Source organism: Erithacus rubecula (genome assembly GCF_903797595.1).
Source record: "Erithacus rubecula genome assembly, chromosome: 1".
In the NCBI taxonomy this organism is placed as follows: Eukaryota; Metazoa; Chordata; class Aves; order Passeriformes; family Muscicapidae; genus Erithacus; species Erithacus rubecula.
The window spans coordinates 103,719,092-103,731,707 of NC_136658.1; the positions used below are offsets into that span (position 1 = coordinate 103,719,092).

The window sequence follows — 12,616 nt, forward strand, 5'->3', positions numbered from 1 at the left end:
TTGACTTGAAACTTCCTGCTTTCATAGATAGTTCCTTTGAAGTGTTAAAATTCTTTGTAAATTATCGTTTCTAAATCCCAGAAAAATATATAAATGGTTACTGAGCAAATATTCACTACCTCCTTCCATATGAAAGTAGTGTTAATTTTTACTCCTCATTTTTCTCAAACAGCTTTAGCTGGAATTTGTTCACTAGAAATATTTGCTGCAGGAAATCAATTTTATGGCCATCAGATTAGTTACTTTTATACAAATAGGTCTGCAGATTCAACTAAGGCAGTCTCTTATGATCATTGAGACTTGAGCTTCTCTTTAGTCTTTTAAGATTTCAGTTAGAATTATTTTCATCTACCTTTACACCAGGAATTCAAATCAAGCAGCAAATTAATTTTTAGAAGGCTGGAGAAAAGTCTTCAGGCAGTAACAGACACTAAGCCCTCCTTCCTACTGAGGGTGATGACAAGTGTCAGAGATTGTCACATTTACAGTCATTCCTTATTCTGAATTAAATATAAGAGGAAAAATCTTAGTTGCTTTTTCAATAGCCCAAACCATCTAAAATAGGCAGGGCTGTAGCCTAAAGTAAAAACATCCAATAAAACTGTGTAACTTATATCAAATAATTCCTGAGGTATTGGCATTTTTCAGACTTCAACGCAGCACCTTTCTGCAAATCAAATCCTTATTCAGCTATTTTTATGTACTTACTTGAAATTCCTGATTCAGATGTTATAAATATTTGTATGTGTGGATTAACCTGTTGCTCATTGCTATGATCTAATTTAATTATCATAGGGCTGTTTCAGAAGCTGTGTATACTGTCCATAGAAATCCAGCAGAAAAAAAGAACTAGCTGCTTTAGCTCATGTTTTAGAGATGCAGAAAAATGTTATTTAATAAAATATTATTTGATTTGAATAAAAATAATTGATACTATAAAATTTTATTTGAATTTCACTCTAGAATTTTTAAATAGCATTCTGATCATTGGAACATAGTAATACTGTTTTGGAGAAGCAGAGTTATTAATACATTTTGTGGGAGCAGTAGTACCCCTGCCAAAACAGTCCTACAGATAGAGCTTTCTGTTTCCAGATGGACAACCTTAACAGGAATTGAATGAATAATAAAGATACCTTCTTCCTATTCCCTCATCTTACACAAGGAAAACAGAGATTTCTCACCAGGTCTCATTAATCACTGAGGGGGAGAACAGTGCAGTTGCACCAATTTTCTTGCCAGCTTTGAAAAATGTCAGGACAGGTTCAAAGGTTAGATTTCTGCAGAAAAATTCCCAGAAGGTCACTCTTAAGAGCCTCCAAACATAGTTGGAAAATTTATACTTAACTACATCTTTTGGAGAAACTCTCACTGTTCTCTTTCATGTTCTTCTCACTGCTATTTATTAAAAAAAAAAAAAAAAAAAAATCAAAACACAAACCCAAACAGAATCACAAAAAAAACTCCCACCCAACTCTAAGAGTACACATACAACCATGTTTTGTCTTGAGCCAAAATCCTAGCATAAATTCCTACCAGTGACAGAATGACAGAGAACAGAGTTCAAACATTACATTTTCCTTTCAACAATGTTACTTTGCTACCTATTTCAATCTTTACTCCAGGTCATCAGTGAGAAAATTTTTCTTAAAAAGAATTTTTCCATGGACTTGCTGTGTTTAATGGTTGAGAGAAACACCCTCTTGTTTTGGATTTCTAAGCCCCAGAGTAGCAACAGCAGTTATGGACTAAGGGAATTGGTAGTTTTGTTATTCAGAGCTATTCTCTCTCTTCACATAACAGTTATTTTTCATAGATATGACCACTTGTCCAGATGAAACATCCCCTCTAATTACTTGGTTTAGATCTAACCTCACATTTTTGTTCCATGGCAGGTAGTGACATCTCAGATGTCATTTTGTGATCTACATTAGCTCCCTACTCTTATACCACAGAACTGATTATTCATCTATAGGGAAAAGAAGAGAGGATTGGCAGCCGTTAAATATTTAGCAAAAAAATCATTCATATTTTTATGTTTCTAATAATTTTCATTTTTTTTATGATTTATACAAATATGCTCTAGTCTGAATTATTTGCCAAACTGCTTTTAGTTAGAGTGATTAATAATTACCACCTTCTCAAATTTGTTTTTCCTCCCACCAACCATGTTGCCATGGTTCTTTTACTTTTTATACTACCAATTGTCATGAAATCATATGATAGAAATTAAAAAATCCTAGGGCATGATTCATAACTTTAGATTACTCAGTTTCTGAGAACATGATCCAAGTATCAGTCATATATAACAATATTCAGCTACAGTTTTGCTTAGGATTTATGAAAAATTAAAATACCACAGCTATGAAAACACTGTATAACTGTCTTCAACTGCCAAGTTACATAATTACAAAACATTCCTAATTATGTGCTTTTTACTTTTAAATAAATAATGAAAATCTCACAGAAACATAATTTAGATTCTAAGTTGGTTCTGCTCTAACACTAGTGCTACTTGTAACAAGATCTCTGCACTATACCTGTGAATTGACATCATGCAGTTACAACAAAATACAAACTCCTGCTAGAATAAACATGTGCAGGGTTTTTTGACAGGATGGGTTACAAAGATGTGGGTGCTGTGCTCTGTCCACAGGAGGAGGACACAGAGCACAGCAGTGTCTCAGCCCTCATTGCACTCCAAATGTGCAATGCCCAGCAATGTTTTGTTTCTGAGTGATTCTGTTTCACTCTCATGAAGTTAAAATCCATCAGAGGCTGAAGGACATTAGAAGAGCACATGGAAGATAATTCTCCAGATAAATTACACTCAAACCAGAAAGATTTCATCCACTCCAGGACTGCTGTGTGATTCAGATGGAGTGGTAAGTGGGGGCAATCAGGAAAGCCAGCCTAAAACACTATTTCTGTGTATTGAGAGTTTAACACCAATGTTTATTTTCTTGTGAGTTCCCTTCAAGCAATTAAACAGATGAAGGAAAGAGCTGGAAAGAGGCATGGGAAAAATTAACACATATTTTCTGAGATTTCTTACTGTTGTGCCTCTGTAAAAAAAAAAGGTTTAAAACAGAATGACATCTCCTACTGATGGGTTTGGCTTCTGCAGTCCCCAAAGCATAATTCCCAGGTTCCAAAGATAGCCAAGGCTTTTGTGGGGAACTATTCCTCGAGCCAATAAATCCTATGAGAAGAAACACAGAGTTGGCAAGGGTGATACTTCTGATGTACAACTTATAGATCCATTAAAAGGCAGTATAATTTTTGTATGAGAAGAGTTTGAGGAGTATGGCAGAATTGTTTGGGTTGGACAGAACATAAAAGATCATCTCGTTCCAACCCCCCTATCACAGGCAGGGACATTTTCCACCAGACCAGGTTGCTCAAAACCTCATCCAGCCTGGCCTTGGATACTTCAGCTTCTCTGGTCAACCTGTGCCAGGACCTCACCCCCTCACAGTAAAGAATCTCTTTTTTTTACATCTGATCTAAACCTACTCTCAGTTTACAGTGATTACTCCTTGACTAACATGCCCTTGCCATAAGTCCCTCTCCAGCTCTCTTGTATCTCTTGTATAGTCTGATCTAGCTTGTGCTATCTAAATGTCAGTAACTGAGTAAAACCCACAGAACTATTCAAATATACTTCTAAAGTTTTTAAAAGTAAAATATACATTTGAAAATACATTTCTGAATCCTATGCCACCCCTACTCTTAAAATTTTCTTCCTATGCTTTTGTGATTTATTAGACTGCCACAGGCTGGTCTAGACAAAAGACAAAATTAAATAAAAATATGTTAATACTTTCATAAGAGAAAAATGAATAAATTCCTGAGCACACTGTGATCACAGAGCATACTCTCTCCCCTTTTCCCTGAGCTACTTTTCAACTGATCTCTTCTAATAGAGATGATGATCTTTTTCAGGGTGAAATGAAACCTTAAATTTGCTTTGGTGGAAGGAAAGTCAAAGCTGACAAGTTTCCAACATCACTTTCCCTTACATCATGCAGTTCAAAACAGAACAATTTTCTAAAATGATAGAATAGAAATGATGCCTAAAAAAATCTGAAATTTCTTTTCTGGGATTAATTCCAGGACAGTGGTATGGAAATGTTTCTACATGTAGCAGAATTGATGGAGTATTTAATGACTGTGGGGGAATGTTCTTTACAGGCCAGAAGCACCAACTGGCCAGGCTGGTTCTCCAGGTGGACTGAATGACAGAGGACACTCAAAAAAGACAAATGTTCTTAGAATTTAGATTGGTTTCTTTCATTATGACAGCTGCCAAGAAAAGAATTTGAATCTGGGCAGTGACTGATGAAGTTGCAAGGTAAAGCTGGAGGTGTTCATTATCAGCAGCAGTAGGACTGACTGGGTTCAGTGTTACCAACACTGGATAATATCCTCAGAAATAAGATTTATCCTTGACACACTTGTAAGGGTTTTCCTGTTTACAAAGCTTTAGCAATCCTTCACAGATGGAATGCACCCTTACAACCTTTCCAGGCATCACTAATTATATATTTTCTTTTAATATACGCAGAATGTAGAAAACAAACCTGCAGCTGGATGAACCCCCCATTTCATTAGGGTTATTCTCATTTCTGCAATGGTTGAGCAGTGGATTTCAGAGCATTCAGGGCTTGGCTTAGAAAAAATACCCAGATCAGCAGGCTATAGGCTTTAAAAAACATTCATTTTAAATGAAAATCAGAAATCATCAAACCAATCTGTTCAACTAGTAAAAACACCCAGCCTTCCCCACTTTAACCCAAAAAACTGAAACAACCATCACCAAACAAACCAACAAACCACCATGACAAAAACAAAACAAAACCACCAAAACCAAAAACCTGGATATGAAAGTGAGAAATAAATCTATTTTCAAGAAGTTTAATTGAACACTGAAAAAACAGACTGACATCCATTCCTTACTTGAAAATAGAAGCATGTGGAATTATCACAAAGAAAGTTAAAATCAATATTTTATTCTCCTATTTGCAAAGTAATGGCACCAAGCATTTATCCAACACAGGAGATACCATGAGTACTAATGACTAGGGAGAAAAAGTAAGAAGTGAAACTGCTTCTCTGTCCCAAAACCTCTAAACATAACAATATTAAACAGCACTAGCACTATTAACAGCCAAGTTTTTGAAAATTTTTCCTTTTTTACTATAATTTTTCTCATAGAAAAAAATACACTCACAGAAAATGAGATTACATTATTTTTCTTATTCAAACACTGTATTGACCTCTAAAGCATTGTATACCAAACAACTTGTGGTGACATTCTACTGACCACATGCACCAAAAAAATCAAATCTAATGCAATTTAGAGACAAGTGTGTCTCAAATTGCAGGAACTACTGTGCTTCTATGTAAAAATCATTATATTTTAAATTAAACCAGCTATTTCCTTTACTTCCTTTAATTTATGGGTCAGTTCTTAGATGTTCACTGAAATCCGCCCAACCAGAAACCCACACTGTCTACTGAAGAGTAAGGACTACAATAGGATTTGACTCTCAATTTCCATTAAATAACTTCTAATATTCAAACAAGGGTATTTCTTTTACTGATCTACAATGATTAAAATAATTGAAATTAAACTATAGCTTAAAATTAATGACTTTTGCAATATGGCTTATGGCTTTCAATATTGACTTATTCAATATTTTTGTTTCCATGAACACCTTAATCATAATCTTAATAGCATAGTACAAGCTTAAATTATTTTAGCTATAACAGGTCAAAAAAACTTTAACAAAACTTGGGCAGCATAAAACTGGGCTTGATTCATTTAACTAATCAATCTCCACTTTGAATTTCAAGTTGAGAGAAAAAACACATCCAAAAACAATGTGTAGTGAGATGGGTCTCAACAATGTAGAAATGCAAAATTAAAATATTTTAATAAAAACTTGAGTTAAACAAAATTATCTCTAAGTCTTTCAGATACATATCTCCAGATATGCTTTGATATTGAAATTTTTCACCTTAAGGATGTTAAGACTTGGAAGTAACAAAGCAAACTATAGGTAAATTTAACTGAAAAATCCTGTGTTGTTCCAATTCAAGATCACTAATCTAATCAGAATTAAGCATTATGCAAAAGATAGATGAAAGCATGTGCAATAATACATAGCACAGAAAATTCTGAGCAAATTAAAGGAGGATGGTGACACAATGCAGGAGTTTGGGGTGGGGACAGTACTGACCTAACTGTGATATTTCTTTTCAGCCAATTTTTATGCACTAAAACCAGAAGAGAGCAACTCTATGCTGACATCAAGATGTGAGCTACACACAATTATATGGTGCTGCCAGGTAGAACTTCTTTTTTCTTCACAATTCTCTACACTCTTCAACAGAGAAGCAGCACCAACTGATGGTCAGTGCTTGAGACCATCCATCAGGGTCACACCTTGCACAGAGTGAGAAACTCAGCCAGAATCCTGACACCTCTCACCTCCCCTTTCCACGTGGTGGGAGCTGTCACCCTGCCACAGGCATTGCATTTCAGACATGCCCGTGTATGAAATACAAAAGGCCGAGTCAATCTAAAGTATTCTCAAACCTCAAACACAAAACTGGAATCTGCAAGCAAATATACTCACTGACTATGACAGGACATGTGCCAAGATGATCCCACACCCTGCACTGCTCCTGGGTGCTCCAGGCTGGTGGTCACATTGGCCACCATCAAGAACAGCAAGATGCTACACCTGGATCATCAATCATCTTCATCCTGCCAACTTTACCTCTGCTGTAGCCAATTTCAGATGTTTCAGAAGACAGAACAGTGTAAGACAGAACAGTACTTTTGACATGCTGAGGATAAATTTGTAATGCATTTGATGATGAGATTCAGCTATAACTACCATACAAAAGCAGTGTTATCAGTATTTTAGATGTTGCTAATCTTCTTTGTTCCAAGAGCCAGGAAGGAAGAAGACTTGAAGGTCAAAAGGAGATCAATGTATTCATTAAATCTGACATACTGATGTAGCAGATGTACCAGGCATCTATGCTTTGTAAATATTTATCAGCTTTTGAAGCAATTTAAAGTTCTCACCTTCACAAGACTCTACAGTTTTCACCAGTAAGATCTTCCAATGTTTTATTATTCTCATTACTGGGACATTCCATGCAAGATTAAATAATTTTCAGATGTAAATCTTAGCTCTTGATGCATGTTGGTCAGCAAAACTGAGACATCATCACTAAATATTCTTTAATGAATGATCACATTTGTTATCCATTTTTACTTTGGCAGACTAAGTTGAGAGTGCTATTTAACATTCATATGACAAGGCCTGCTTTTCCAGTCCCCCATGCTACTAGATTTCTTTTATTTTCTTCCAGTATTTCAAAATCATTTTCAACTTTCAAAAACCAGACACGTGCTCATTCTAATAACAGTACCATCAGCATTATTTGCTTTCTGTTCATGTCTGACCATTCTTCATCAGTCAAGGACTGTATTGGTTCTCTTTCCTGGTATCACACTGACAGTTCTACTGAGACATTAGCTAGGATAATCCTATTCCCTTTCATCAGAAACAGAAAGCTCTCACACTCCAAAATTAAGTGCCTGCCATGTAACCAGCAAATTCAGCAATCACAATTTCATAATAGTAACCACACGTTATCATTTGTTAGTCAGAAATATCCATGTTATCTCCCAAATTCACCAATAAAATAATCTACTACATTTTCCATAGAGATGTGAAGAAGAGGCATAGCTACTTCTTTACCTCCTTCATCTTCCTTTAAAGGAATTATCCAAATTTTAAGGTCAATAATTTCAGTGTCCCAAACATCACAGAAGTATTTTGTACTTCAATGTGGTTTTTTCAAGTTTTCACATTGAATTTGATTAAAATTTATAGGAAGAGTTCCTATGCACCTTGAGAATTTCTCATACAATAGAAATCAATAGTGTACTTCAAATCTAGCTTTCCCTTTTACCACTTCAGAGAATTTTCAGATCAGAAAATGATACAAGGCAATGCATGATCCTGTGGGACAAAAACCTACACTGCTCTTTTCAAGGTCTCAAATCACAAACTCTTTTAGTCTAGCTTTTATCTTTCTTACCAGCACCAGACACCTCCCTGCATACCCTTCCAACACCAAGACTTTGAAAACAACATTATCTGTTTCTCTTCCCTACAGAAGTTCAGAGTCAGGACACTGAATTTCAAGGAAAGAAGAACAAACCTGAAGTTACACAAGAACAATGATATTTAAACATTTTCAGAAGTGTTCACTGGTTTGGATTTCTCCCTCCCCCCACCCCATTTGAACACATGTAAAATAACTGAGAAGGCTCTTCTCTCCATTCCCAGAATCTGTGACTGGAACAGGTATTCCTCTAGCACTTCCATCCCTTATTTTTATTTGCAAAAATGTTCCTGCAGAAAAGTACCATAGCAGTCATTTCCACTCTTATAATCTGTTACCACCACCCATTGTTGCAATGCATGCAGAAAGCAGGATGTCTAGATGATAAAGCAAAAATCCATTTACAGAAGTTAGGAAAAATATTAGCTCTGAAAACAAACATCTTACAAATGATAATTCAAAGACAAATAAAATTAAAAATCAGTGGGAAACAAGAACACTGTTTATTAAGCAAACATACTAAAAAAAAACTTTACATAGTTAAGTGACTTAAAGCATACTTATTTAATAGTATGCAATTGTTATTCTAGTATGAGTAATATAATTTTTTTTTTTAAGAGTGACCGTATGTATTCATCTAGTAATGCAAACATGATTAAATACATCCCAATGATTAAAGAAATTTAAATGACAATAATAATTTGGCCTGCATGAAGAAGCAAAGTACCAAAAGAGCCATATTCTGTTGTGGAAACAGATAAAATGAGTTTTTTTAGAATTAAGGCTTATTTAAGATCCAAAATTAAAAGCAGATGTCAGCAGAATAAAAGTGTAATTCTTCAAATAGATTAAAGAAGATAATTTTATTCAAGCATTTATTTTAGTTCATATCCCTGAGCTTAAATGAGATCTTAATAAGTATTGAATTTTATTACTCAAAATATGATTGTGTGGTCACTTAATAAAATTGATTAATCCTCTCTGATAGCAGCCAGAAGAATAAAAATTAAATTTTTCTTCTAATGCAGTACAACAAAATTAGACATTCAGAGTAATCTTACCAGAGCTTTGCATTCCACCTCTATTGTCTTTTCTGCTGCTGCAGGTGAGCTGTAAATCTTCAAGGAGAACCACACTTTGCAATTTGTAGAATTTTCTCCTATGTTAGAAAAACCAAAATGCCTTACAAATTATCCTATGAGTGATCAATCCTAGCAGCCTTCAAATCAATGAGAACTTTGAACTTTCAGCAGAAATGCCAGTCACTGTTCATACTGAGACAAGGCAAATCATGAACTGATTTAATCACTGTCAACAAACTGTATTATCTGATCCCTTCTTGTCAGGATTCAAAATAGTAACAAATTAATATATACACAAACTGAATGGAAGCAGCACATTGGCAAAAAAAAACTACACTGTTTCTGTGTTTTAACTATCACTGATTCGTAAATAAAACTTCATATCAAACTGAGAGTACTTTTGTAATTTTATATCAGGAAACCAAAATTAATTCCTCCTACACAATATTTTTTTCTAGTACTTTCCTTTTTTTAGCACACAGTCGTGAATGGTAATAAAATTATCTCATCAGTCTCATTCAGGTAGATGAAACAAATTAAGCCTGAAATCTCTACCATAAGACCTGATTTCCACAGCACAAATATTTCATGTGCTAGGATTTTTTTCATGTGTAAAGAGTTGTTTAGCACCTTTTAATAATGCATACCCAAGAACAACTTGCACTATTCCTGTTTGTCAGTGGATTGTATGAGATGAAAATAGCCTTAATCCTCCTACTCACATTTTCCTGAATTATAAACTAGAGCTGCATTAGCACTCCTGTTTTAACACAGAATTTGTCTTGGGAGCTCCTACTGGTTTTCTCTTCAGCTGTGACCCCAGCTCATCTCAGAGTCACCATTTTCCTTGGTGCAGTTCCTTATTCCACATATATGACTATTTCCAAATACTGCTTCCAATAAAATGGTTTCTGACAGGTTTTATTTGCATTATTTTATTAAAATTTTCATCAAATACATTCTGTATTAACTTACCCATTTTCTCTGGGCTAATTTGATATGCATAAAATTGACTGGGTTTTAATACCAGAATTCCAGGCTTACACTGTCTGCAATAGCCTCAGTGTCTTACAATCTATGAAAATTAGCATCACTGAGGTAGAGAGATCTTCTGAATGTCCATCAAAGGATTCTGGCATGTACAGGACCCTGAGTTTAATCAATTACAAAAGGAAAAAAAAAAAAAAAAAAAAAGAAAATACACAGAAGAGAGGTAACTTGTGCAAGAAGGAGGATCACCTTTACCAAAACAGAACATACTGCCTTGGAAGCTGAAATAAACGTTTTTAATCAGAGTACCCATAGCTCAGGACATCATATTTTTCAAGAATGAAGCCAAACTGTAGGAAAATATCTGAAACTCAGGTAGGAAGCAAAAGAGGAAAACAACAGTAAAGTTCCATTGACCAAGGATATGTGACTAACTGCAGAACAAAGGGATTTAAGGGATTTATTAAAGTACAGCATTCATGAATGAATTCTGTAGGGTTAAGGAAAACAGAAAAGAACATAAGCTGCTATTTAAACAGAACATTAACAAGGTTGCCACCCTCTCCTCAAACCTCCAAGAATACTCATACCAAAAAAAATATCCACCCTCAAGTGACAACTTGCTAGGGATTTAAAAAGGCAGTAGCACAAGCTTTTCAAACACATCTGAAACTGGTAGCCTGGCAAACTCAGAAGGGCTGATTGGTGATCAGGGTGGAAAAGGAATGCTCAAGGAAGATAAGGCTGCAGCAGAAAATCTAAATTAATTCTTTGCAGTAGTGTTCATTACAGTGGAGTTCAGGGACTTTCTAAACTCTAGAGCTTCTTTTGAGAGATATGGTCAGAGAGACTCTTCCAAATTGAGGTTTCAGCAGAAAAAGTTTCAGTCTAATAAAGAAGAAAGTAACAAATCACCTTTGCATGAGAGTGTCCACCCAGAAATTGTGGCTGATGAAAGGTGTCCCTGTCCATGGCAGGGGGGTGGAACTAGACAACCCTTAAGGTCCCTCCCAACCCAAACCACTCTACGATTCTGCAAGTCTGGGAATTCAAAGGACCTCATGGATTAAATTGTGGTAGTGCAAACCACCATGAGACCCCTTGCTTAAGTCAGTTTGGCATATGAAGAAATGAAAAGGTAGAGAATGTGTTGCCAATTTTTAGACAGGTCTCCTGTATACATTCAGAAATTACAGACATGAGTTTATTTATATATTCAAAAAAATTATTAAGCATCACAATAAGGGAGGGAAGCCACAACACATAAAACTATTTGAATTATTTGACAAAACCAGCAGCTGTTTGAATAAGGGAAATATAGTTTACATAGTACCCTGCTTCTCATTACAATATTAGACCTTCCAGCAATTCATATATACTGCAACCAAGTTATTTTTCCATACACTTAGAGCCTTTTTTTTCTCTCAGATCACACATTTCTCCTCTGTACTCATAACTTTCCTGAATCACATTTCTATTCTTCATAACTGCAGTAATAGAAAACTTATAGTCTAGTTCCCTTCTCTCTTCTTCCTTTAATATAAAAATGCTTTTTTTTTTTTTTTGTTCAGTTTGCTTAAAAAAATCTGATTTCTGATATTTCTTAAAAGCAAAGCTTTCAGGTCAGGATACTTTCCTTTCAGTTTTGAATTCAAGTATTTTGACCTCTTAAAACCTTTTTCTATGTTAGAAATTCTTGATTACTTTTTTTCTACCTTTTTATGCACTTGAATGTTTATGTTCATTTAGCTTTAAAATTTTCTCAATTTTGAAAAATCAAATACTTTTTCTGGAGACCCTAAAGAAACTACAGTACTCATAGATTACTTTTCTAGGAAACAGCTAAACTTTTTTGGGAAGGAATATCTTGTATGTATTTTTCAATGATATTACATGTATTTAGATATTTTCAATGATAATATTACTTGCATAACACTTGGCATTTCCCTAAAAATTTTTAAATACTTTCATGGAAACAGTTTTCTTGATGCATGGTATGAACCTGGCAATTCTTTGCTGAAGGAGCATCTTTTATATTTTTGCAGCTGAACCCTTGACTGAAATTTTTTGCAATTTCCTCTTAGTATTAAGCCTTGAAGTGGTATAAACTTTGATGTTCTTTGATGTTCAACTTTTACTCAGTGAAAACAAAGCTGAATTGAAGTTTGCTGCCCACTTGCATTGTTTAAAACTTAAAACTCAGGGGTTTATCCTCACTTACCTGAAAACCTGATATCAAATAGTGACTTTAAAGGTGAGTCCCTGCTCATGTCTTTACCCATATAATGTATTTGAACAGGCTACATCAAGGCCAATTTATTGCAAGTATCCTCATTCCCAAGTAATAATGGACTAATTTTATTGCAAAATTCTTCTCTTTCTAAGACAAC

General features: G+C 34.9%; 1 protein-coding gene across 1 annotated transcript in view; it reads right to left on the reverse strand.

Annotated features, from left to right (window-relative positions):
• The window catches only part of CFAP47 (cilia and flagella associated protein 47), a 258,137-nt gene that overhangs the window by 91,717 nt on the left and 153,804 nt on the right, over nucleotides 1-12,616 (reverse strand). The window contains exon 51 of the mRNA XM_079305151.1: nucleotides 9,216-9,313. Coding sequence (XP_079161277.1) covers nucleotides 9,216-9,313 — 98 coding nt within the window. The remainder of the gene's footprint in view (nucleotides 1-9,215; nucleotides 9,314-12,616) is intronic.